General features: G+C 43.1%; 1 protein-coding gene across 2 annotated transcripts in view; it reads right to left on the bottom strand.

Annotated features, from left to right (window-relative positions):
- Window positions 1-27,468, bottom strand: part of OPRK1 (opioid receptor kappa 1) — a 40,698-nt gene that overhangs the window by 4,705 nt on the left and 8,525 nt on the right. Inside the window, exon 2 of one of the 2 annotated variants that reach the window (XM_039524800.1) lies at window positions 6,123-6,475. In XM_039524800.1, the coding sequence (XP_039380734.1) occupies window positions 6,123-6,475 (353 nt within the window). Of the gene's footprint in view, window positions 1-6,118; window positions 6,476-27,468 lie in introns of both variants that reach the window. The other variant, XM_039524799.1, reaches the window with a different exon arrangement.

The raw sequence follows: 27,468 nt of genomic DNA on the forward strand, positions 1-27,468 counted from the left end.
CTCTTAATTAATAAATGTGACAGCTTTATGGAGTCTGGGAACAAGTGTCCATATTTTTTAGCTATCTCATTCTTGTGCGATGCAGTTAATGCATTTCCTAAGTAGCAGAAAGCACAATATAGACCTCCCTCACACTGTCTGTATTTAAAGAAAAAGGAGGCCTCTGTGGTTCGCCAATGGAACAAAAAATGGAAAGGAGAATTTGATATTAGATTTAGCTTTCATTTTTTGGAAAAGTTTCTAGACCTTCTCCTTGTAGCGAAAGAGTAAAATGCTCATTACCCCTGAAAACATGTCACTGCATTTCCTAATGATCTCAGCTTATTCACAATGTCCTCTTGGTCATCCAGAGCTGTCATTGTGGGGTCTGGAAAACCATAGCAAGTCCCTGGATTTGTTATTTTGAAGCAGTATCACAGTTAATACATTATTGTGGGGCGAGGGGGCTGAGAAAGAAGGTGGAAGCAAAATATTTTTTTTAACTTGGAAACATGCTAAGTTTGGCCCTGTTTAAAGGCTACAGCACAAAAGTTACTTAATGTTATTAGATTCTCATGCAAAAGATTTTAAACTTGTTCATGAGCTCTGTATAGCTTGTGATTTACACTTTGAGAGAAATAAGAAATGTTGCTTCTATTTTACTTTCATACTTAAAATTCCGTTAACCCCAATCTTATTCAAAAACATTTTTTTTTCTGGAACAAAACAAATTTCAAAGTCATAAAACTCCCTCCCAAAGAAGTTCCTGCACATTTGTAATTATTAACTTAACAAACCTATTAGAGCAACATTTGGAAGATATTCCATTTACACATTTCCTTTTTCATGTTTCTGAGTTTTTTGTGCATGTGAATTTCAAAGCTGCCATTTTTAGATCTTTGAACTTCTAATAGGTTAAAAGCTTCTAAGTTGGAAATTGGAACTGGTAAAACCAATTACTTACCAAATTAGTTTTGAATATATAGACAAAGTAGTTCAGTAAGAACATGTACACTTATCAGTAATCCACATTCCTTTAATTTTAAATTAAAAATTACTTCAATTACTCAAAGTCCATTGTTGTGGATTTAGATCCAGTACCATCTTTTATATTTTTTCAATTACATAATAAGAAACTGTTGGAATTGACTCAACAGATTCCACCCTAGCTAAATATATTTTAGTAAAATATTTACTATAACTTACCCAAGGCCCCCACAATGGCAGGGAAATGGCAAAGTAAAATAAACCCAGAAAATCCTGGCAAATGACCCACACCCACACAGGTGAAAATCCCCCATGGTCACTGCCAGACTGACCTGGGGGAAAATTGCTTCCTGACCCCACATATGGTAGCAGTTAGATCCTGAGCATGTGAGCAAGGACCAGCCAGCCAAGCAACTAGGGTTGCCAACTTGGTAATATTTAAAAGCTGGACACTCCAGCAGGAGTGCTGGAACTTCCCCTACTCTGCCTCTTCCCCACAAGGCCACACGCCTGTCCTGCCTATTCCCTCAACACCCTGCCGCTGCCCCACCTCTTCCCCTGAGGCTCTATCCCCATTCACCCCTCTCCTCTCCTCCCCTCCCCTCCCATCACTTGCTGATTTCCCCCTCCCACCACCCAGATCAGGAGGGACTTGCCTGCAGAGCTGGGGCTGAGAGCTTCAGCCACCCAATGAAGATAAGAGCCAGTAAGAGTAAGGGCTGGTGTGGGTGATGACCTGGCACCTCTCTACCTCCCCAACTCACAGTAACCGGACATTGGTTGTCCAGTCAGCAGATCTGACCAGACACTGTCAAGTCCCCTTTTCAACCAAACTTTCTGGTCGAAAACTGGGCACCCGGCCACCCTACAAGCAACTGAGAAAGAGAATGCTAAGGGCCACCTCAGAGCCTTGCCTCCCCGCAATCCATCTGATCCCCAGGCCTATGTCTCATCTCCAACTGTGGCCATCCCTGATGCTTCAGAGAAAAGAGATTTTAAAAAAAAAAACAGAATATATGGGCGGGAGGATAAATCCCTTCCTGACTCCCTGCAGGTGGTCCATTAAAACCCTGAAGCATGAGTTATTAGGAACATAAAAAGAACAGGAGTACTTGTGGCACCTTAGAGAGACTAACAAATTTATTTGAGCATATGCTTTCGTGGGCTACAGCCCACTTCATCAGATGCATCGAATGGAAGATATAGTAAGATATATATATATATATATATATACAGAGAACATGAAAAAGTGGAAGTAGCCATACCAACTGTAAGAGGCTAATTAATTAAGATGAGCTATTATCAGCAGGAGAAAAAAAAACTTTTGTAGTGCTAATTAAGATGGCCCATTTTAGACAGTTGACAAGCAGGTGTGAGGATACTTAACATGGGAAAATAGATTCAATATGTGGAATGATCCAGCCACTCCCAGTCTCTATTCAAACCCAAGTAAATGGTACCTAGTTTGCATATTAATTCAAGCCCAGCAGTTTCTCATTGGAGTCTGTTTTTTGAATGTTATGATTCCTGATGTCAGATTTGTGTCCATTTGTTCTTTTGCATAGAGACTGTCTGGTTTGGTCAATGTACATGGCAGAGGGGCATTGCTGGCACATGATGGCATATATCACATTGGTAGATGTGCAGGTAAACAAGCCCATGATGGTTGGGCTAATGTGATTAGGTCCTATGATGGTGTCATTTGAATCAATATGTGGACAGAGTTGACATCAAGCTTTGTTGCAAGGATAGGTTCCTGGGTTAGTGTTTTTGTTGTGTGGTGTGTGATTGCTGGTGAGTATTTGCTTCAGGTTGGGGGGGGGGGTCTGTAAGCGAGGACAGGTCTGTCTCCCAAAATCTGTGAGAGTGAAGGATCATCTTTCAGGATAGGTTGTATGATGCACTGGAGAGGTTTTAGTTGGGGGCTGAAGGTGATGGCTTGTGGTGTTCTGTTATTTTCTTTGTTGGGCCTGTCCTGTAGTAGGTGACTTCTGGGTACTTTTCTGGCTCTGTCAGTGTTCATGTTCTCTGTATGTATATATATATTTTTTACTATATGTTCCATTCTATGCATCTGATGAAGTGGGCTGTAGCCCATGAAAGCTTATGCTCAAATAAATTTGTTAGTCTAAGGTGCCACAAGTACTCCTGTTCTTTTTGCGAATACAGACTAACACGGCTGCTACTCTGAAACCTTAGGAACATAAGACATAATCCAGAAGTAAGATCCAGGGCTATTGATCCCTACTCCTACCATCACAAGAAACCCTGTTGCACAAACACACTCATACATTTGTCCATCTCTCTCTCAAAACTAATTAAGTTGTTTGCCCTCACCATTCCTAGTGGGAAGCTGTTCCAGAACCTCACCTCTGTGATGGTTAGAAACCTTTTTCTAATTTCCAGTCTGAATTTGTTCATGGCCAGTTTGCAGGATCTGGGCCTTGGAAGAAACTCGAATTCCACATTTTAAAAAAAGAGATTGGCCTGTCAGTAAAGGAGAAACTCTATTGAGGTCAGACATACCAAACTTACGCTGCAGGAAGAAAGTGTTAGCAAATACACTGTTGGGAATAATCATGCATTAGGAGAACTAGATGGGCTAGACAATCTAAGAGAATATTTTTTAGAGATGGGCAAGGTCATTTGATGCTCAGACGTTAAATTGACCACGCAGAGTCCTACCCAGAAATACTTTTCCCCACTGGGGAATTAGAGGTTAAACCTGAGCTTTGGTTGGAGGTGAAAAAAGTAGCATGGTCACTTCATCCTCAGGGCCGTCCCTAGGGGGTTGCACAGCCCAGGGCAGAAGTGATGAATCCGTCACTTCTGGGACCGACCCGTCACTTCTGGGACCGAATGCGCCGACCAATCGCACCGGACCGCAGGGCCCCCGAAACACAGGGCCTGCAGCAGTCGCCCCGATTCACCATACCCAATCATCCTACTCCCAATTTATTTGTTGAATTCAAATAAGCACCAAACAATATAGTTGGCCGTAATTACTCAAACGAGGCTGACAATTAGAAATGCAGGGGTTTTGCAGTCAGTACTGAAGTGCATTTGCAAACAGTGCTCAATCTCACTATGCACAGTTATCAGTCTCTCAGTTTCAGGAGGAAGAAGCTCACTCACATGATTCAGCAAGGTCCTTAGGTACATGACTAACTCTTAAGCACCACTACCCATTGTAATGAATAGGATTACTCCTGTGCTTAAAAAGCTACGCACATTCCTAGGTACCTTGCTGACTTAAGTGTTTCACATCCTTAAAAATATTATATAAGCAAGCCAGACAACTATTCTTCCCAGCTGAGGATACCTGGAAGGGACTCTTTCCAGAGCCAGTTATTGCTTTATTGAGACTGTCAATGCTTTATTAGTCAAAAAAGTTCCTGAAAAGCAGTGGTTCGTGACCTAGTTACCATTGTGGGCCGGATCCAATACTAGCTGTATGTCCCTGAGGATGTCACATGGGCCATAGCTCTGTGCTGATGGGGCCACAGGTTGAGAACCACTGCCACAGAGCAAGAGAAGACACTTTCTTTCCAAAGATCTGAATGCATCCCAAAATCAGGAACAAAATCCATACATTTTGCATGCCAGTGCAGACCAATAGCCAACAAGTTTCCTCTCTGAACTTGCTAATGTTTTGTTTGCATGGATCTATGCCAAATTATTTAACAGAAATTGAAATCAGTAGCAGCTGCTTTCATAAATGGGTAGAGCAATCTTCCATAAAATTCATAAATTCCTGTCTGCTGGAGTTCCACATTTTTTAGAGATATGCAGCCACTATTATGCCCCATAAGAAGGACAATATGAGCTCCACTCCACAGCTGACCAGGTCTGCTGATTGATGCCATAGAGGTGAGGTCATGGCCACACCACATTGCTGCTCCATCCTCACCCATTTTTTGGGTGGCTCAAAGTGCTAACCCAATGAAGTGATTGAGTAAGAGAGAGCACAAGAGCTATAATTGTCCTCATCTTCTCGGGGGGGTTCATAATATGGCTTACATTTACTTAAGATGGAATCTGAAGTCACTGAATATGCACTGGAATTCATAATCTTCCAAGTGACACAAATATTTAGAGGAAAGCAGGTATAGATTACAATACATGGCTTCTTGGTCTTCTAAGTAGTACTTATTCTGACTCTACCTAAAAAAGTCAAGAGCTACTAATCTTATGCATTTAAATCTTTCATTGGAGAAGCATGACATCAAAATGTTTCCACTTTTTCCTCAGATGTTCCTCCATTTGGAATTTAGAGCATTCTGCTTTATAGGGCCCAATTCTCTGCTGCCTTCTACTTTGTAGCTTGTGCAAATTAAGTGTTCAACTCTACCTCATCAGGATGGTTGTGCTTTACACCCACTTGGCATGGGTTTAAAGCACTGATCTATTAGGCCAACAGAGTACTCAGATTCACTGAAACTCATTTGTGCATGCATGTCCATTTACAGTGAAACTTTGCTTCTAAGGGGTAATCCTGCAGTCTTTACTCAGAATGCTAGTTCCCATTATAGGCAATGGGAGCTTGGGATACCTGTCCCATAGACCCTATGCCTCTCTGTTGCCTTAATTTGCTCCTACTCCCAACTCCTCCCTGGATATACTTTTCTCTCCAGCTACTATGACCTATCTTCTTTCCCCTCTTCTTCTCTAAGCTTCTTGAATTGGTTATTTACAATCAGCCTCTGTCTTCTAATTCTGCTTGAGGCTCTTCAAACACCAATCTGGCTTCCACTTTCCGATCTCTGCTGAAACTTCTCTCATGAAGTCCTCCAGCCAAATCTCAGACTTTTATCCTGACCTCTTCCTCCTGGACTTATCAAGGATAATGCATCATAAAATGTCATTTATTCATTTAGTTGACCAGTGTATCTTATCTTTAACTTTAATATTTCATACTATAATATTCTGTAGCATATTTAAGTATTGAAGTCTTAGAAATATGAGTTCTTAGAGAAGTATTCCACTATTACAATTTTGCTGAGAAAATGAGACCGGGTTTTTTATGTACAATTTAAATGATGCACGAATTAGTGAAGTGGGATTCAATAAGGTTCCACTCTACTCAGAATTCCAAGTTACATTTATATTATTTTAGAAGCAAAATAATGAGTTTAAGTGATCAAAATTATGCTCACCTTCTCTGACTTTGGTGCCTCCAAGGACTATGGCAGATATACCAACAGATGAGGACAATAGCCAGATACAGATATTGATTATCTTTGCCTTGAGAGGAGTTCGGAAGTCCAGGGCTTTCACAGGGTGACACACAGCAATGTATCGATCAACACTCATCATGGTCAATGTGAATATGCTGGTAAACATGTTATAATAGTCAATTGAAATAACTATTTTACACAGCACATCCCCAAATGGCCAAGAGTTCATCAAGTATTCAGTGCTTTGAAAAGGCATAGTCGTAGTAACTAAAGCATCTGCCATAGCCAGATTGAAAATATAAATGTTCGTTGCTGTCTTCATCTTTGTATACCTGAAGTACAAGAAAAATAAATCTTAATTATAGCAACACATTCACATATGAAGCTAGTGTATTAGGGAAACTGTGTTGTAACAATCTTTTGGACAAAAATGCAAGCACGTTCAAGACTGAGGGATTATATTAAATATGTTACATTTAGTCTCTCAGCTATGTTGCTGCTGCTGTATCATCAATTAGATTTTCTTGCCAGAGGCAAAAATGGATTTTTGAGTAATTTTAACGGGATCATGTAAATTAGTCAAGCCATTATAAAGATGCTAGATTTAGTTTCATCCTCTAAAATCCAACTACAAATAAATGAGAAAATTTATTTGCTTCATTTGCAAGTGATAGAAAAGTCTAGCAGTTCCTTTCCTTACAAGCATCTGAAAATACATCTACACTGCTATCAAAGATCCATAGCATGGCTGTGGTTGGCCCAGGTCAGCTGACTTGGACTTGCGGGGTTCAAAGTGTGAGACTAAAAATTGCAGTGTAAATGTTCAGGCTCGGGCCTGAAGCCCCAAGAGGGAGTCGGGTCTCAGAATCCAGGCTCCAACTTGAGTCCAAACATCTACACTGCAATTTTTAGCCCCACAGCCTGAGGCCCATGAGCCTGAGTCAATTGACCTGGGCTCTGAGATTTGGTGTCATGGCTTTTTTATTGCAGTGTAGCTGTACCCTTACTGCCTGTTGGGGTTTTTTTTTTTACAGAATGGATATCCTCATCTCACCATGCTACGGCATGAATAAATCATTAACCATTACTCTTGCAGGGCCAAATCCTCAGCTGGTGTAAATTAGCATCTCTCAATTTATTTCACGGGAGCTATGCCAATTTACACAAGATGAGTGGCCTGTAGAGTGTAGAATAAGATACCTGGTTAAATAGGCTACTAGAGTCCATAAAAATTACATTAATCATAATACTATTTTCTCGATATACATTCAAGCAAAACTGATATTTTATTGGTTTGTGTAACACCGATTAAGAAATGTGGCCTGCAAGAGCATACAAAACTATGGGGGCCACATTTTCAACGGCAGGCCCTTAAAGTCTCTGAGGTGGCACACAACAGAATATTGATTGTTTCTCATCATTGTCAATGTGAATATGCTGATAAACACTAGTCAGGCATTATTATTCTAGGACAGTTGTGGTCTTGCTGATTGTACAAGAGACTGGGTCTCAGGAAATCTGGATCTGCTTTTGACTCTACTACTTTTCCTTTAGAGAGTACTTTTTCTCTATAGATCTGAAAGTATTATAAGATTATAAGATTCACAACAACTTTTCCTTGTTCAAACTTGTTCTATCCACAGATCTCAAATGTGTGTGTAAACAGGCATTAATGTGCCTAACTACCTGTTTGGGTGTATACTTAATTGATTTGTACCTGAAAACCTAGGATTTGTGAGCACCACACTTTGTAACACAGCCACTTTCTCCTAAAATCTTAATTTTTAATATAAAAGTAAATGTACAAAGTCTAGTAATGAGAAGACTTTTGTGAGCCCTCCCACACAATTATCTCTCCACAAGTGCGCCCCCAAACTAAGGCATATGGGCATTATGGTCCTGGGATCAGTGTCGAATCAGATTGCAGTAGCAGATGTCTTTCACAGATCTCCTGCCCAGTGGGGGAATCAGACTGTTTACTGCTGTCCAAAGACTCTCATAGATTAGAAGGAAAAATTGTCTTTTCTGCTAGTCTCCTGAACCTGCAAGTTGAGGGAACTTGAATCTCTCACCCAGAAGCACTAGTGACCTTGGGTGAGAGGGCACCTGGCTTCATTGTAGCCTAGCAATAACCTACACTTTACCAATATATTATAGAAGGAGCTGGTAGCAGTTGCCTAATGCTACATTACAGAGGATTCCTGTGACTTTTACTTTATCATTGTTGACAAGAGGCCTTTGATACTTAGCAGGGGGATCCCCTTGAGCTACAAAAGTGCCTTTTCTTTATCCCATGAAATTCCATTCAGATTTGGCTGAGATAGAAAGTGTTCAAATTGCCATTTTCATTCTCTCACTTGCAACCACAAAAAAAAGTTTGGCAGCCTGCCAAAGTCACTGAATATTCAAAAGTCAGGCTCATGTCTCCACCAAAGCAGCCCACACTGCAGTGAGAATACCTGAGAGCTGTTGGAGCAGAGAACCGAAGGTGGGAAGAACAGACAGCCAACCCAAGTGCCCCCCACATAAGCCCTTTAACCCACCACATGGCCCCAACACCCATCCCTTGGAGTTCTCCCAACACCAGGAGCAGGAGAAAGATGCAGAGGAAGAGAGAAAAAGCTCCAGTCAGGGCTGGACTTCCTCTACACACACACACACACACAGAGACATATCCTGGCCCAGCACCTTATCCCCCTTTACAGGGCCGGCTCTAGGCACCAGCATTCCAAGCTGGTACTTAGGGCGGCAATCTACAAGGGGTGGCAGTCCCTGTGTTTTTGCCCTCAAGCAGCGCACCGAATTGCCGCCGCGGGTGGCGGGGGCAGTCCGTGTGCCGTTAGGGCGGCAGGCACGTTTCCGCGGTGGCGGCAATTCGGCGGCAGCTTCTATGTTTAGCTGTCCGCGGCGGCTTCAGCTAAACATAGAAGCTGCTGCTGAATTGCCTCCGCCGCGGTGGAAACGCGCGTGCTGCCCTAAGGTCACACGGACTGCCCCCGCCGCCCGCGGCGGCAATTCGGTACGCTGCTTGGGGCCCTGCCCCTTTAGCTTTATCATTATTGGTGTCATAAGATAAGTTACCAGCAAAAAAAAATGGAATGGAGTTAGGTTCATTTTCATTGCTGTGACTGCCTGCTGCTAGATTGGGGGAGGGATAGCTCAGTGGTTTGAGCGCTGGCCTGCTAAACCCAGGGTTTGTGAGTTCAATCCTTGAAGGGGCCATTTGGGGAACTGGGGTAAAAATCTGGGGATTGATCCTGCTTTGAGCAGGGGGTTGGACTAGATGACTTCCTCAGGTCTCTTCCAACCATAATATTCTAGATTCAGAAATGCTTCTATTATCAGCTTTGGAGTCAGACAGCTTCTTGGGAAGACTTTTTGACAAACAATTAGTAAATGCACAGTAGAAGCAATCAGAAAGATGCCATAATGTGCTGATCGAGTTTTCAAAAATCACATATTACTTGTACTCTCCAACACGTGACAAAAAAGTGAACACATATCTGGTTGACTAGCTGTCCTCTCTCTCCCCTGTTTTTTTAATGACCTCAGACAATGGAAGTCAGTGGTATATGGGAAGCCTGGTTTTCCAAGTTCCTTGCTTTGCACAGGCCTGCACTTGTACAGGGTGAAAGTATTGACTTAAAACGTCATGTTTTCCTTAAAAAAAAAAAAAAGTTTAGAGATGCTGCAGAAAATTAAAATTATTGATCCAATAGTTTAACTTCAGCTGTGAGGAAAATATCAGTATCTGTTTTAAAATGTCAAGTACGGGACTAAGAGCAGAGTTGGATTTAATGCAGCACATATAAGATGACTCACATTTACTGTCTTTCATCTAAAGTTCTCAAAGAGCCTTAAGAAAATATTTATAAACTATGGATCATATTTTACCCTCTGTCTTTGTACAACCCCAGCCCCCTTCCCCCATTAACTTCAGTTGAAGTTCTGTGCACAGAAAGAGGGTCAAATATAGTCCATGATATAATAAGAAATGTAACAGAGTAGCAGTTTTGACGATCCTACATAAAAGTGAAAGGCTCCTCTCCTCAGTCATAGAATCATAGAATCATAGAATTCAAGATCAGAAGGGACCATTATGATCATCTAGTCTGACCTCCTGCAAGATGCAGGCCACATAAGCCGATCCACTCACTCCTTAAGCAAGCGACCCCTGCCCCATGCTTCGGAGGAAGGCGAAAAACCTCCAGGGCCACTGCCAATCTACCCTGGAGGAAAATTCCTTCCCAACCCCAAATATGGCGGTCAGCTGAACCCCGAGCATGCGGGCAAGACTCTCCAGCCATACCCTCTGGAAAAAGGCTAACAATATCCTATCATTGACCCGTCAACATCAGTCAACATAAGCTCAGGTGCTAGAAGCTTGTATGAAGATGCAGAATAATTTCTGCTGTCTTATGTTCATAGGTAGATCTTGTTATCTCCAGCTAGCAAATAATAGATGTGGCTGGAGCCTCTGTGGTACTAACATACCTGGGAGGAATAGAGATATTCCAGAGGAAAAACTTTGGCTTAAATTTATGTTTGGATATTATTGTTTAAGTTACTAAACCCCAGGAAGAAAAATGACCATAAAGTGTGTCCACTTTGTAAGGAGCAGAGTGGAAATGCCATTTGTTTGATTACAAATTATGAGTAAAATTCTCAAAAAGCATCTAAGCAACTTCAGCCCGTGGAAGCCTAAGGCCTACTGACTTCCAATGACTTTAAATGAACCTTGGCTCCTAAGTCACTTAAGCACTTTTGAAAAATTTACCATGTGTCTTATTTCACCCATCACTGCAATGCACTCACTTCTGGAGTAGGATGTAGCAGCTATTTAACAGGACACATCATCAACACTTACACATTTTTTTCAAGACAGCGAGTAACGACGGAAAAAAATCACAGCTAACATAAACCTACAGGGAAATTTGAGGTTAGGTAGGCACAGTGTTGTTAACAAATTGGTACATGTTCCAGAAAAGTATCAATATACTTTACTAATATGTAAGGATTCTTTGATAATACTGTTGCAAGCAGCGACAAAGAGAATGAGGATTTAGAAATTATAGTATTGCATTAATGAGTTTAGTTAAAGCTAAAAAGGAGGCTCAAAATCATTTTTCATCCAGACATAACTTTGACAAAATAACATTTTCAGGCTGAAATGTTCCACTTCAGTATGAGATCAATTTGTTTTGCAAGAATGACAAATATACTATGACAACATTCTACGATAGTGGTTAATATGTGAAGTACAAATGCATTAAATAGAATGAGGCATAGCAAAGAAGTGGTATAGGAGGACAGCTGTCGCAATGAATTCAAACATACCAAAAAACAAATGTCAAACATTTCTTTAAGATACAGATGGATGCTATCGTGCTAGGCTCCCTTGTGTGAAATTTCCATGGATAGCAGCAGCAAGGGGCAAAGACAAGGGGCATAACTGGGAAAGGCCCCAGATCTCAATATTTATATATTTAGGGTAAACTCAATACCAATTTCATCTACCAGTGTGATACGCCATCATGTGCAAGCAATGCCCCTCCGCCATGTACATTGGCCAAACCAAACAGTCTCTACGTAAAAGAATAAATGGTCACAAATTGGACATCAGGAATCATAACATGCAAAAACCAGGAGGAGACCACTTCAGTCTCTCTGGTCACTCAATAACAGACTACAAAGTGGCAATTCTTCAACAACAAAAACTTCAAAAACAGACTCCAATGTGAAGCTGCAGAACTGGAATTAATTTGCAAACTAGATACCATCAGATTAGGCCTGAACAAAGACTGGGAGTGGTTGGGTCATTACAAAACCTAAACTTAATTTCCCCAATACTAATTTCTCCCTACTGTTACTCACACCTTCTTGTCAACTGTCTGTAACGGGCCTCTCTCTTACCACTTCAAAAGTTAATTTTCCTCCCTTGGTATCCTGCTGTTAATTGATTTATCTCCTTAGACTGACCTAACACTTGCTAAAGCACCCCCATCCTTTCATGTACTTATACCTGCTCCTGTATTTTTTACTTCATACACCTGATGACGTGAGTTCTAGCCCACGAAAGCTTATGCCCAAATAAATTTATTAGTCTCTAAGGTGCCACAAGGACTCCTCGTTTTTTTTGTTTTGTTTTTTGGTTTTTTTGTCAATACCAATTGAATCAGAACATTGTGAAAGACTGGGGACATATGAAGTAGAATGAATCTAATGTTTTTATAGTCTTAAAAGTCATTTTAAAAATTTACGTCAATATGAAACTTAACACAGAGCCAGCATAGAGTGTAAAAATCAGTATGTTGCAACCTCCACATTCACATTTTAGGTCATGTGTTATCACTACATTCTGAATTCATGGCAGTCTCAAATTTATAGTAGTAGGGACCCCAGAAAATAAATTCACACTTTCATAGTAATCATTATTATTGTTATCACACAAATGCAAGAGTTGCCTGTCACTGAATTAACTTTAACATACTAATTATAGGTTAAGACTTTAAAAATGTTGCCTAAAGCTAGATTCCTAGGTCTGTATCTAGGCATCTAAATAAGTGGCTTGATTTTCAAGAGTGGTGAGTGCCCAACAGCTCCCACTGATACAGCACTTCTGAAAAATCAGGCCACTTATTTAGCTGCCTAAATATGGACTTAGGAGCAAAACCCGAGAGGCTCATTTTTAAAATCCTTGCCATAATGTTTACTTGTTTATTATAAATTTTATTGTAACTAGTTAAAATTTTGTACAAAAATTGTTATTAAAATATTAAATATGAATTGCAAAGGATTTTTTTAAATACGTCAGTTCCCTTGCAATATCAGTGCTGGCTGGGTCATCTGTGGGGAGTCAACCTGGGAACTCTGGATCAAAAAGCATGAACCTCAGATGCTACAGCTAAAGGACTAGGTCTAATAGCTCAAATGGAATAATAGATTTAACCCTGTATATATGGTTTAGCCCTAGAGGAGGATAAAGAGCCACACCATGCTGATATAAATTACACATATCCCTGACTGTAGAAATTCATCCCAACTTTCAAAGGTCAACAAGAGTTAAAATCCTCACATGGGCCTCCATTTATAACTACTCCCCTGAATCATAGAATCATAGAATTCAAGATCAGAAGGGACCATTATGATCATCTAGTCTGACCTCCTGCAAGATGCAGGCCATATAAGCCGATCCACCCACTCCTTAAGCAAGTGACCCCTGCCCCATGCTTCGGAGGAAGGCGAAAAACCTCCAGGGCCACTGCCAATCTACCCTGGAGGAAAATTCCTTCCCGACCCCAAATATGGCGGTCAGCTGAACCCCGAGCATGCGGGCAAGACTCTCCAGCCATACCCTCTGGAAAAAGGCTAACAATATCCTATCATTGACCCATTGTACTAATTACCAGTGTGGCACTTAATTGACCTATTGACTAAGCCCGTTATCCTATCATACTATCTCCTCCATAAACTTATCTAGCTTAATCTTAAAGTCATGGAGGTCCTTCGCCCCCACTGTTTCCTTCGGAAGGCTGTTCCAGAATTGCACTGCCCTGATGGTTAGAAACCTTCGTCTAATTTCAAGCCTAAATTTCCTGACTGACAATTTATATCCGTTTGTCCTCGTGTCCACATTACAAATGAGCTGAAATAATTCCTCTCCTTCCCTGGTATTTATCCCTCTGATATATTTAAAGAGTGCAATCATATCTCTTCTTATCCTTCTTTTGGTTAAGGAAAACAAACCGAGCTCCTCAAGTCTCCTTTCATACGACAGGCTTTCCATTCCTCGGATCATTCTAGTGGCCCTTCTTTGTACCCGTTCCAGTTTGAATTCATCCTTCTTAAACATGGGAGACCAAAACTGCACACAATACTCCAAATGAGGTCTTACCAACGCCTTATATAACGGGACTAGCACCTCCTTATCCCTACTAGAAATACTTCGCCTAATGCATCCCAAGACCGCATTAGCTTTTTTAACGGCCACATCACATTGCCTACTCATAGTCATCCTACGATCAACCAGGACTCCTAGGTCCTTCTCCTCCTCCGTTACTTCCAACTGGTGCATCCCCAGCTTATAACTAAAGTTCTTGTTAGTCATCCCTAAATGCATAACCTTACACTTCTCACTATTGAATTTCATCCTATTACTAATACTCCAGTTTACAAGGTCATCCAAATCTCCCTGGAGGATATCCCGATCCTTTTCCGAATTGGCAATACCTCCCAACTTGGTGTCATCTGCAAACTTTATCAGCCCACTCCTACTCTTGGTTCCCAGGTCAGCGATAAATAGATTGAATAAAATCGGACCCAAAACCGAACCTTGAGGAACTCCACTGGTAACCCCCCTCCAACCCGACAGTTCCCCCTTCAATATGACCCTCTGCAGTCTCCCCTTTAACCAGCTCCTTATCCACCTCTGGATTTTCATTTCGATCCCCATCTTTTCCAATTTAACCAGTAATTCCTCATGCGGTACCGTATCAAACGCCTTACTGAAATCAAGATATATTAGATCCATCGCATTTCCCTTGTCTAAAAAATCTGTTACTTTCTCAAAGAAGGAGATCAGGTTGGTTTGGCACGATCTACCTTTCGTAAAACCATGCTGTAATTTGTCCCAGTTGCCATTGGCCTCAAGGTCCGTAACCACTCTCTCCTTTAAAAATTTTTCCATGACTTTGCACACTACAGATGTTAAACTAACAGGCCTGTAGTTACCCGGGTCACTTTTTTTCCCCTTCTTGAATATAGGAACTATATTAGCTAATCTCCAGTCAAACGGTACAACCCCTGAGTTTAGAGATTTATTAAAAATCATCGCTAACGGGCTTGCAATTTCACTCACCAATTCCCTTGATATTCTAGGATGAAGATTATCCGGGCCCCCGATTTACTTCCGTTAAGCTGTTCAAGTTTGGCTTCTACCTCAGATACCGTAATGTCTACCCCCATATCTTCATTCCCATCAGTCCCTCTATCACTATTCCTTAGCCCTTCATTAGCCTCATTAAAGACCAAGGCAAAATATTTGTTCAGATATTGTGCCATTCCAAGATTATCCCTAATCTCCACTCCGTTTAAAGTTTTAAGCGGTCCCACTTCTTCCTTCTTGGTTTTCTTCCTATTTATATGGCTAAAAAACCTTTTGCTATTGGTTTTAATCCCCTTCGCTAGGTCCATCTCCACCCGGCTCTTTGCCTTTCTCACTGCTTCCCTACACCCTCTGACCTCAATAAGGTAGGTTTCTTTGCTGATCCCTCCCATTTTCCACTCCTTGTACGCTTTCTGTTTTTTCTTAATCACCCCTCTGAGACGCTTGCTCATCCAGCTCGGTCTAAAACTGCTACCTACGAGCCGTTTTCCCTTTCTCGGGATACATGCCTCTGACAACTCCTGCAACTTCAACCTGAAGTAACCCCAGGCATCATCTGCCTTTAGATCCCTAAATATGTTAGTCCAATCCACTTCCCTAACTAGTCGCCTTAATTTAGTAAAGTTAGCCCTTTTGAAATTGTATACCTTAGTCTCAGATGCAATTTTGATTATCCTCCCATTTATTTTGAAATGAATTAGCTCATGATCACTCGAGCCAAGGTTGTCCCCTACAACTATTTCCTCAACAAGGTCCTCGTTACTCACCAAAATCAGATCTAAAATGGCATCCCCCCTCGTCTGTTCAGCAACTACTTGATGAAGGAATTCATCAGCTATCACGTCTAGGAAAAGCTGAGCCCTATTATTATTACTAGCATTTGTTTCCCAATCTATATCCGGGAAGTTAAAGTCCCCCATGATCAAACAGTTCCTATTAGTATTTCCCTCCTTAAAAACATTAAAGAGCTCTCTATCCATATCCAGGCTAGATCCCGGCGGTCTATAGCACACCCCAATCACTATCCCAGGGGAGGCTCTAGTAGTTTTCTTCCCCAATGTGACCATTGCCCAAACAGACTCCGTATTATCCATTGCATTGCTAGTTTTTTCGTTACATTTCACCTCATTATTGATATACAATGCTACTCCCCCACCTTTACCTTTGCATCGGTCTTTCCTAAACAGCACATACCCTTCCATACCTGTACTCCAGTCATGGCTACCGTTCCACCATGTTTCGGTTATTCCTACGATATCCGGTTTCAATTCCTGGACCAGGAGCTCCAGTTCCTCCATTTTGTTACCTAAGCTTCTCGCATTGGTGAACAAACATCCTAATTTTTGCTGTTTGGCTCCTCTCACCCTTTTCACCCAACTCGGTAGGGACACAGTACTACCAGTATGACCTGTCAATCTAGTATCCGTCCCCCCCCCCCTTCCTTACACCTAACCGTCCCCCTCTGGCTATATCTGTTGTTATCCTGTTGTTCTCACTCCCAATGTATAAATTTGGCGTGGAGAGCACCTGGACCTCTCCCAACCGTCTCCCCCCAGTGTCTAGTTTAAAGCTCTTTTAATCAGATGAGCCAGCCTCCCTCCTAGAAGTCTACTTCCTTCCCTACTTAGGTGGAGCCCATCCCGTGAGAACAGTTGTCTGTCTCCAAAAGCCTCCCAGTGCCCATACATCCCAAAGCCCTCCTTGTAACACCACTCCCTCAGCCAACTATTAATCGTCACGATCCTGTCACCCCTTTGGCGCCCTTCCCTAGATCACTTGAGCCTCAATTTCCTTGAGCGTCTTACCCAACCTGGCATAGTCTCCCTTGATCCTCTCTAGCGAGAATCTAGCCGTGTCATTCGTTCCTACATGAAGGATGATCAAAGGGTTCTTACCTGCTCCTCTTAGGATCCTTTTCAACCTCAGGTCCACATCCTGTATTTTAGCGCCCGGTAGACAGCACACCCTTCTGTTCTCAGGATCGGCCCTGGTCACAGGCCTGTCCAACCTTCTCAGTATGGAATCCCCAATCACGTAGACCTGCCTTTGCCTGGGGACAGTGCGGTCCTCTAACCTATCCTCCGTCCCCCCTGGTTGCAAGCTCCTTCCATTCCTATCATTCCTTGTGGTTCCCGTTAAGCCATCCTGTATCCTCCCTTGGCCCACACTTGGTGCTGCCTCCATAGACTCCTCCCCTCTTTCTATCGGACTAGCCGCTCTTCTCTTTTTCCTTGGCCTCCCACCATCAGCTACCACCTGCTTTACCCCTTCCTCATTCTCCAGACCTTCGAACCTGTTCCTTAGCTCTATTTCTCCCTCACTGGCTCTCCTTTTTCTCGGCCTGCTTCTCACGGTCACATGCTTCCACCGCCCATCTTCCTCATCCGGCGGTCCCCCCTCACTGGCCTTAGCCCCTGCTTCCCCCTGTACCCCTGGGCATTCCCCTTCGGTCACTGCTTGCCATTGCTCCATCAGCTGCTCGAACCCCCTTCTATGCTCTACCAGGGTTTCTACCTGCAGCTCTAGGCCTTGGATCTTTTCCTCCAGCAGCTCTATTAGGCGGCACTTCATGCATACATAGTACTGTTCTGGGTCCCCCGCTAGAACCATGTACATACCGCAGCTGCTGCATGCTCTCATCCTCGGTGTATCCTCTGCTGCTTGGCTCATGGCTGCTGCTGTCTCAGCCTCGCTCAGGGCTCAGCAGTCTGCCCCTACCTGGGAACTCGGGGACACACGCGCGCCCCTTCCTGGCTCCTCCCTTGTAAACTCCCACTCAAACTCCCCTGTTAGCAGCCCTGTTGACCGGCTCCTGGGCCGCTGTGATCAGCTGTGCCGCTGCCTGGCTGGGCGGCCGCTTTTATAGGCCCCCTCCTCCGCCTAGCTCCACCCCCTAATCAGGGCTCAGCAGTCTGCCCCGACAGAGAGAGACACAAGCACCCCAAAGACAGACGCAAACACAAAATACCTGGCTCCTCCAATGGGAACTCCCACTCAATGAGACATCTATGGGGCTTGAACTCAGGTCAAAAAGTTTGAGTTTTTATGCTTGTGCTAAAGTACTGAATTTGTAAATTCAAGGGCAGGAGAAGACTCATAAAACTCCAAACATGGTCTAAGTCACTCACTGAGGACAAAGCCACGCTGCACTATGAATTCATCTCCCCCTCCACACACACACCTTTGGATAAAGAAGATTCAAAGGGGTTGTTCATTTTTAATTAAGAAGAAAGCTTCCGTTTTACCTTTACTAATGGCAGTAATGTCAAGTTTGGTGTCCCATGGTTTTGCTGAGAAAGCAACCAGACTCAAGGACTCACTTGAAAGGAGAAAGATATTAGATTTTAAGAAATACTTCCTTTATCCAAAAACTTAGTGATTTAAGTTAAATAGGTTTTAATAAAAACAGACAAAAATTACAATTTTTAAACCACCTGGGTGCAAATCTCTTTCTCTTGCAATAGCTGGATTTTCTCTTGCTCAGATCTTGAGATGTTGCCATTTCACTAGCCTTGCAGTCATCACGGTCTTCCAGTTTAGACAGGATGAGAACTTCTAATTTAAGGCAAAATGGGGGCTCTTGGAAACAGCCACACTAGTCAAGAACTCTGTGTATAGGGAGCTGGATAACCCGCTCTGATAATCTGCACTCACATGGGTCCAGTTCACCACCTCCCTAGTGAATGCTGCTCCTCTGTCCACATAGCATTCTTCAGCCTCAATGTTCCTCTTTCCTGCAGCGAGGTTTTGTTGCAGGACACCATAACCTTCCTCGGTATGTGTCAGTGGCTCTGGGACAAAAGCTTCCAGATTCTGCCTGGCAGTTCCTGAAGAACCAGGTGCATCGTATGCTTCAGTTGTTGGTCCAACAAGGAGAGACTCTATCCTTCACTTGAATGGATGCTGTGGGCCAGGTGTCACCTGGTGGAGGGCACAGGTCTCATTGCTCATGGGGAGAAGCAGTAGAAGGTTGTCAGGGTGACATTTCCCCCTTTCTTCCTTTGCAAGGGCTGTGGCACCTGAAGGGCTAAGGAATGGTTACCTCTGAAGATCCTGACTAGTGGCAGCCCAATCTTATTAAGGGAACTGCGTTTGTCAGGCTGCATTTGTCAGACTGTGGGAGAGTAAAATGGGGGGAAATTCAATACACACAAACAGAGGCTCGGTGTGTATGCTGCATGAATACTACTCATGGGGAAACATCTTCAGCCTGTTCTCAGTGCAAGGCACATGGTCTCTGCCTTACCATGGAGATAGAAGAGAGCACTGGTAGCTGACATTAGGTATGCTCCATCTGATTACTGTGTAGCTGAAAATTAGGACACATGGCTGTGACACACTGTATCTCAGGGGAACACCCCCACAGTCATCCTTATAATATGATTGTCTGATATCCAATGCAAAGTTTGTCATGTTGGGTGTCTTCGGAAGGCTCATGATGACTGAGCATTGTTGTTATAGTAATATTATAGGTTGTAATTTCATCTATATAGTTATGAGGCTGAAAATGTGTCCTCATGGCTTAAAATAAACCCAGGCAAAACTCTCCAGGAACAAAGGGGCAGTTCACACCTCATCAGGGCATGTATAGGACAAACCCAGCCCAGCCTCACAGGAACAAAGGACACTGGCCTAGGCAGCAACAAAGGATCTGTTGGACTCTCGAGTAAGTCACCCCCCTTCCCTTGATAAGTTTGGGACTATAATGAGGTAATGCTCACCTGACCCTGAAGGTGGGGGGGCAAAGCCAAGAGGGAAAAAAGAACATGATAAAAGGGAGAGACTTTTGCCATGCTCTTCCTCTCTCTTCCACCTCCATTTATAGACACCACCACCAAGCAACTGAAGCGCTGATCAAGGGGAAAGCCTGGTAAAACCAGCCAGCCTGCGGTGAGAAACATCTAAGTTTGTAAGGGCATTGAAAGTGTTAAGATCAGCTTAGAATGCATTTTGCTTTTATTTCATCTAACCAAATCACATTTGTTGTGCTTTGACTTATAATCCCTTAAAATCTATCTTTTGTAGTAAATAAATGTATTTGTTTATTCTACCTGAAGCAGTGCGTTTGGTTTGAAGATGTCAGAGACTCCCTTTGTGATAACAAGTGTGGTACATATCAATTTCTATGTTAAATTGTCGAACTCATATAAGCTTGCAGTGTCCAGCGGGCACAATTGGATACTGCAAGATGGAGGTTCCTAGGGTTGTGTCTGGGACCGGAGATATTGGCTAGTGCCATTCAGTTGCACAGTCCAAGCAGCGGCTGGCCAAAAGTGCTCACTCACATAGCTGGGAGCAGCTTACATGCCAGAGGCTGTGCGTGAACTGGATTGAGAACTGGTTAAAGGACAGGGAACAAAGGGTAGGAATTAATGGTAAATTCTCAGAATGGAGAGGGGTAACTAGTGGTGTTCCCCAAGGGTCAGTCCTGGGACCAATCCTATTCAATTTATTCATAAATGATCTGGAGAAAGGGGTAAACAGTGAGGTGGCAAAGTTTGCAGATGATACTAAACTACTCAAGATAGTTAAGACCAAAGCAGATTGTGAAGAACTTCAAAAAGATCTCACAAAACTAAGTGATTGGGCAACAAAATGGCAAATGAAATTTAATGTGGATAAATGTAAAGTAATGCACATTGGAAAAAATAACCCCAACTATACATACAACATGATGGGGGCTAATTTAGCTACAACGAGTCAGGAAAAAGATCTTGGAGTTATCGTGGATAGTTCTCTGAAGATGTCCACGCAGTGTGCAGAGGCGGTCAAAAAAGCAAACAGGATGTTAGGAATCATTAAAAAGGGGATAGAGAATAAGACTGAGAATATATTATTGCCCTTATATAAATCCATGGTACGCCCACACCTCGAATACTGTGTACAGATGTGGTCTCCTCACCTCAAAAAAGATATTCTAGCACTAGAAAAGGTTCAGAAAAGAGCAACTAAAATGATTAGGGGTTTAGAGAGGGTCCCATATGAGGAAAGATTAAAGAGGCTAGGACTCTTCAGTTTGGAAAAGAGAAGACTAAGGGGGGACATGATAGAGGTATATAAAATCATGAGTGATGTTGAGAAAGTGGATAAGGAAAAGTTATTTACTTATTCCCATAATACAAGAACTAGGGGTCACCAAATGAAATTAATAGGCAGCAGGTTTAAAACAAATAAAAGGAAGTTCTTCTTCACGCAGCGCACAGTCAACTTGTGGAACTCCTTACCTGAGGAGGTTGTGAAGGCTAGGACTATAACAATGTTTAAAAGGGGACTGGATAAATTCATGGTGGCTAAGTCCATAAATGGCTATTAGCCAGGATGGGTAAGAATGGTGTCCATAGCCTCTGTTCGTCAGAGGATGGAGATGGATGGCAGGAGAGAGATCACTTGATCATTGCCTGTTAGATTCACTCCCTCAGGGGCACCTGGCATTGGCCACTGTCGGTAGACAGATACTGGGCTAGATGGACCTTTGGTCTGACCCGGTACGGCCTTTCTTATGTTCTTATGAACAGCCCAGGAATGGGAGTTCTCACAGCAGAGCAGGGTAAGGCTGGCTTCCAGATTTGAGGATTAGAGTGACCTAGCAGATCACCGGTACAGATAACACCAGGGGAAGGTCACAATGGGAGTTGCACCTTAAATAGGCATTCTGTTAATGCTCACTGGGGTATCAGGGAACATTCAGAGTAGTAAGCATAAGACGCTATACATCTCAGAAGTTGTGAGAAATAAAAATCACATTATATGACATACCCTTCCCATGTGTATTTATCTGTGAAGAGCTGGTTCATTAGGGTGATCTCAAGTCCCCATAGCCTGTTGATGGTCTGGGTGGGGTACAGCTCTAGTATCTCCACTTGGGAGAGATCATGTGGGATCTACCTCTGGCCTCTATGCATTCCTCTATCTCCCTCACCTCATTGTTGCATACCACCCACTTCTTAATAGCTTCCATACCTCTCCAGTTATCTCCTATAGCATTCACCGCATCAAGCACAATCTTTCCTTATGGGACACTTCAGGGTCAGGTCTGAAGTGGCAGACATAGCACTCCTGGATCATTGGGGCCAAACTCAGATCTTCTCTGGAGACTAATTAGCCTTCCTCTTCTGGACAGTGTTTGACAAACCAGTTATTCTGGGACTACCTCTAGAAGGAGGTCCTGACATCTCAACAGCAGCTGATTCTCATATTCACTGATCATCAACTGAGAGATTTAAAAAATCCTGCCTTGGGTGAGGAAATTGAATGGGTGTATTCAAATAGCTAATGGTCATATAAAATGTTGTACTAGGCCAGAACTGAGCATTCCCCTGAACACACACACGCTCTCTGTCACATACCATGAACCAGCACTGGTGGACGCCCTTCCTGCCAGAAATGCCCTTAGCAGTCATTGTGGCGAAGACTTTCTGAAGAATCAAGTAGGGTTTGAAAGCATAATTCAGTGAGTGCATTTAAACTCTCTGGGGCTTGGCTAGGCTCTACTTGGCATAGATGTGAGGAGGGCAATGGTGGATGTACAGGACCTTCACGTCCTCCCCATCCTTGAGGATGCTGGGGGACAATTTGGCCCCACACAAGCTTGAGCAGCCCCAGGAGTGCTCTAATTTGTGGAGATTTATAATGCTTTCCTATGGCCTTACATGTTTGCCAGAACTCATGATGTTCTGGCCATCTCCTCTTTCCTCCCCAGCACTCTTTCACGCCACAACAGCACAAAGAAGAGTTAGCTGGGCCAGGAACTGATGTTTGTGTTTAGAATATAATGTTGCCATTTCCCATTTTTATTCCTGATTAGAACAGACCTTCTAGGACCCCCTTCCTCTATTTGAGACTGCAACTCTATATTGCAACTCCCTCCTCATTCTCTTCAGAGCATATAGTAAAATCTTTTCAGAGAAAACACTTTCATAATCTGCCTCTCTCGCACATGATTGTGTGTGGAATGCAGTTACCAGCCAAGAAATGCAGCCTCACCGGGTTTGGCCTGAACCAGAAATTACTTGACACAGTCAAGATGGGGCTATTTAATGGGTCCTCACTCTCCTGCTCGGAGGGAGGCCACTCAGGCTGGCCCTGTCTAGCCAGGACCAGAATCTGCAAGTCAGCCAAGAGCCCACAATAGGGCTGGGCGATTAACAGTCCCTGTCAGGCTTTAGCCTGGGCTTGGGTAGCTCAAGTAGTCAGCCCTTAAACACCACCTCTTAGGGCTGGCTTTGGCCCAGGCAGAGCTCAGGCAGCCAGCAAACCAGAACAGTCTCTCAGGGCTACTGGTAAGGGAAGTTCCTCTTCAGAGCTAGAGCCTCCTTGCACAGTGTAGGGGGATCAGCCACCCTGGTGCGGGTTGGCAGGGGGATGCAGTCCCACCCTACTCCACCATGTCCCAGCCCAGGGCCCTGGCAGGGGCAGGATTGGCTGCCTCTGCATCAGCGGGGATCCAGCCACAACACGCCAACTGAGTCACCCCTGGTTCTGCAGCCAGCTGCTCCAGGGCTGCCCCTCTCCACTTCCTGCCTCCCCGGGGTTTAGTACCTGTAGCCTCCAGGCCGCTTCCGGCTCCTCGGGGTATATGGCAGTAGGTACTCCAGGCCAGTCCTTGTCAGTGTCTGGGAATTGGGACCAACCAGGTGCAGGTTCCTCTCGGGGGCGCGGGAGAACAGGCAGAGCATCCTTCACAGGCTCTCCTCCAACTGTGCTGCAGGGCTGGCCTCTTATACTTCCGGCCATGCCCCAGTACTTCCGGTGAGGGGGGCAGGGTGATCTAGGCTCCGCCCTCCAAGGAGTGTGTAATGGTTTCCCCCTCCCGCTCGGAGGGAGGCCACTCAGCCTCACTACAGGCTATAACAGAAAAGGAGTCAAAAGACTAAGTAGATGAAGTGGTAAATATTTGGCCTTACCTTGTTTAGCCAGTGTGTTGCTGGGACTATACATAATCTTGCATATACTTGATGAGACAGGTTTCCTCCAATATTCAACAAGATTTGGAGGAAAACTTTCTCCAACAGAGCTTGGCGACTCTTCCCTGCATGATTCTATTCCAGTGCATATAGAAAGGGGATTCCATCCAGGAATGGTTCTTCACAAACAATTCATTTAAGAAAGAAAAGGTATCTGTCCATTGGCAAGACCCATGGAAGCAGCTATGTAGAACAGTCCCAATCAGCTGCTTACATGGAATCTGAAGTTTTCCCTGATAGCTGAAGACAAGGTGGAAGGAAGGATGAAAGAGGAAGGAAGAAGGGGGAAAGTGAATCAGCTACTGAGTGGCAGATCATTGATCCTGATTTTGAAATGTCTCCAAACTTCTGGTATTAAAGGAGCAAATATTTTCAGGAGCATATCCTCCAGATGAGTGCTGACATTACTTGCCAGTTCCTGGTATTGTCTGCCCCCACCACATGACACTATCCCTCTCCAAGTGCTGATAACCCCAGGACATATTCTTTCGAATAGTTCCAGTGAATATTTTGCAGATCTTCCATAAAAGTTATTGAAGAACATCACTGTTATGATGAGGAATGCACTGATGACTTCAGGGGAAATGAAGATTTTTTTTGTCTCTCTCTCAACCTGCAATGTAACATAATGTGTATCATTGTAAGACCTGCCTAGCAAACAGCATGCAATTCCCCCTCTTTCCCACTGTCAATACAAGTCATTTAGCAAAGGTCAGGAATGTAATAATAGATAGGGTGCTCACCATTGTCCAAGAGTGCTTGATCCAAGAGCAGATTCGGGGTGTCTTCTGCAGCTCTTCCACAAGATTTGGGAGAAAATACTCTGAAGACATTAAGCATTTCTGATTAAACATATAAGAATTAAGAAAAGTAAACTGTGGACATTTTCCTACACATGCAACAAACCACGTGACACATAGAGGAAGGCATAGTTAATTTTGTAGTGCATCCATGCATCAGGAAACTCAGCTGTAAGTTATGCAGTGAAACAGAGTGCCACCAAACTACCTCACCGTTAACTTGTCAGGCACTCGTTCCTGTACCCTCAGCTTCTGACCAAACTAGCCTTCAATGTCTGTGCGCTTAACTATGTGATTGGTAACTTAAGCCACAATTTTCAATGCCAGCTCTTGTATCCAACTTGAGATAACTAGGGCCTGCTTTTCAGAGGTGCTGAGCACCTGAAGCTCCCATTGTCTGTGCACTAAACTATGTAGTCAGATTTTTAAGAATAGGCACTGAAAAGGACCTTTGAAAATTCCCAAACAAAACTACATATAGATATTTATGCTCCTATCTACCAGCCTAGTTGTATGGCTAGGTTTTGAGAATCCCGCAGCATGTGCTGTGACAAACTGGAGATTCTGTCTGCATAACTTCTGAACTGGAAATGATTATATGAACTGTGTCATGAAATTACTGTGTAAAGGAAAGCCTGTCATGTATGTGGATCCACTCTGCTAGCAGGTTTGTGACACATCTCTGCCAGGCCAGAAACTATAGTGAGCAATCAGCACTGAACAAAGTAGAGCACCTTTGGACCATAGGTTTTCTGTACATAGGACAAGACGCCTCCTCCTCTGCTCTGAAGGAGGGTAACAGGTTGAGAGTACTGAAAAAAGTACCAAATGGCAGAATTGAAGAAGCAGGTGGCCTCAGGAGGAGTCTATAAAGGGACTCACAGGGGGAACGGCGGGAGAGCCATTTTGCACCAAATTGAGGTAAAGGAGGCTGCTGCAGGGAGTAGGCAAGGGGCAGAGGACCCTGCCTGCCTGCCTAACTGACAGAACACAGGCGATTCCCCCAAGGACTCCCACGGGAAGGGTGAGCTAGTGAGGGACATTGCATTTAGGATGGTTTACTGTTTTGTGTGTTCTGTATTCTCCCTGTACTATTCATGATTAAATATAAAAAGCATATATAAATATATATAAATAAATATAAAAAGATGTTAGGCTGTCAAAGTGTTTGTGTTGATTGCTTCACACTGGTGCATGCCCCTGAGAGAGTTAAACTGTAAACCAGAAGCTTCATGCCTTTGGGGTGGAGTGCTGGGAAAGGGGTCTGTTTAAGTACTGGGAACACGGGCATCGTTGGTGGGGGAAGGAAGCATACTGACCTGTCTGAACGTTCCATATAGTTTACTATTTGGACCTCATTTTACCTTCCCGGAGAATGAAAGGCTGAACCTGACTAGATTTGAACCTGTGGCTCCAGGAAGAATATTCCAAACTTGATGGTTAGTGCAGTAAACAAGGCTTCCCAGCAGGGCCATAAAGATCCATTGTGCCTCTTTTTGCTCTCTCCCTCCTTTCCTTTTTAAATCATTTTCTTTATGTGCAGAAATCACTTTTGTCAAAGAACTGCCTTTCCCATCCTCACTCAATGTATATATCCTAAGAATCAAAGTATTTTTCCTTGCCTAAATTTCTTCTCTCAAAGCTAACTCAGTTGGTACAGTCATGTCTGATGCACGTGTTTGTTGGGAGGCATCTTTCCAACTCAACAAAAGAGAGTGCTAGTAAATGGGGTGTTAGCTTTGTTTGAAATAATAAGGCAATGGGCTTCACATCACAGTTAGGTAAATAAATAAGAATTATCCCCATTTTATAGATGGGAGAACTGAGACACAGAGGGGCTAAGTAACTTACCAAGGAGTAGAGCTGGTCAAAAATTTTCCAGCAGAAAAAATTTCTATCAGAAAGTGTCATTTCATCTAGTATCTAAACTTTCCATGGCAACATGTCAATTTCAATAAAATTTGATGTAGAAAACGTTGAAACTAAACATATCAATAGGTAGACCTTGTTGGAATAGAACATCTTGATTTTTCATTTCAAAATTATTTTTGTTTCAAAATTTATATTCTGTCATAAATTATAATAAAATAAAACAATTTTAAAAGACAAAATTAGAAGAAAACATTTAAATTTCATCAAAATGGAATGTTTCAGTTGACCTAGAACTGATGATTTATTTTTTTAATTGAAAAATTCCAAAATGCTTGTTTTCTTTCCAATGAGGAATTAATTTCAAAATACTGGCTTTCCAAACTGGAAGCTCAAGTGTCACCCAGCTCCACCAAGGAGCCAGTGGTTAGATCATTAAATTAGGATGTGGGAGACTTGGTTCAAGTCCCTTCTCCATCATAGACATTCTGTGTGCCCTTAAGCAAGTAATTTAGCTTCTCTGGGTCCCAATTCCCCATCTGTAAAATGGGATTAATAGCACCACCTCCGAGGATAAACTGTGAGGCATGCCTGTTACCCTTCCCCCCAGGAGGCATGGAGAAACATTTTGGGGGGATACGCGAGTTAATGAAAGTACAAAAAAAATAGTAAGAAACTGACAAGGGACAAAGAATATTTTTATAGCAGTATCACATAAAAGTAATCTGAGAAAGAGTTGACTACATTATGGCATTTCTTAATAAAGTATTCCTGTAACACAGGATGCCATTAAATTCAATGATGCTTTT

The sequence above is a fragment of the Mauremys reevesii genome, linkage group 2 (genome assembly GCF_016161935.1).
Source record: "Mauremys reevesii isolate NIE-2019 linkage group 2, ASM1616193v1, whole genome shotgun sequence".
In the NCBI taxonomy this organism is placed as follows: Eukaryota; Metazoa; Chordata; order Testudines; family Geoemydidae; genus Mauremys; species Mauremys reevesii.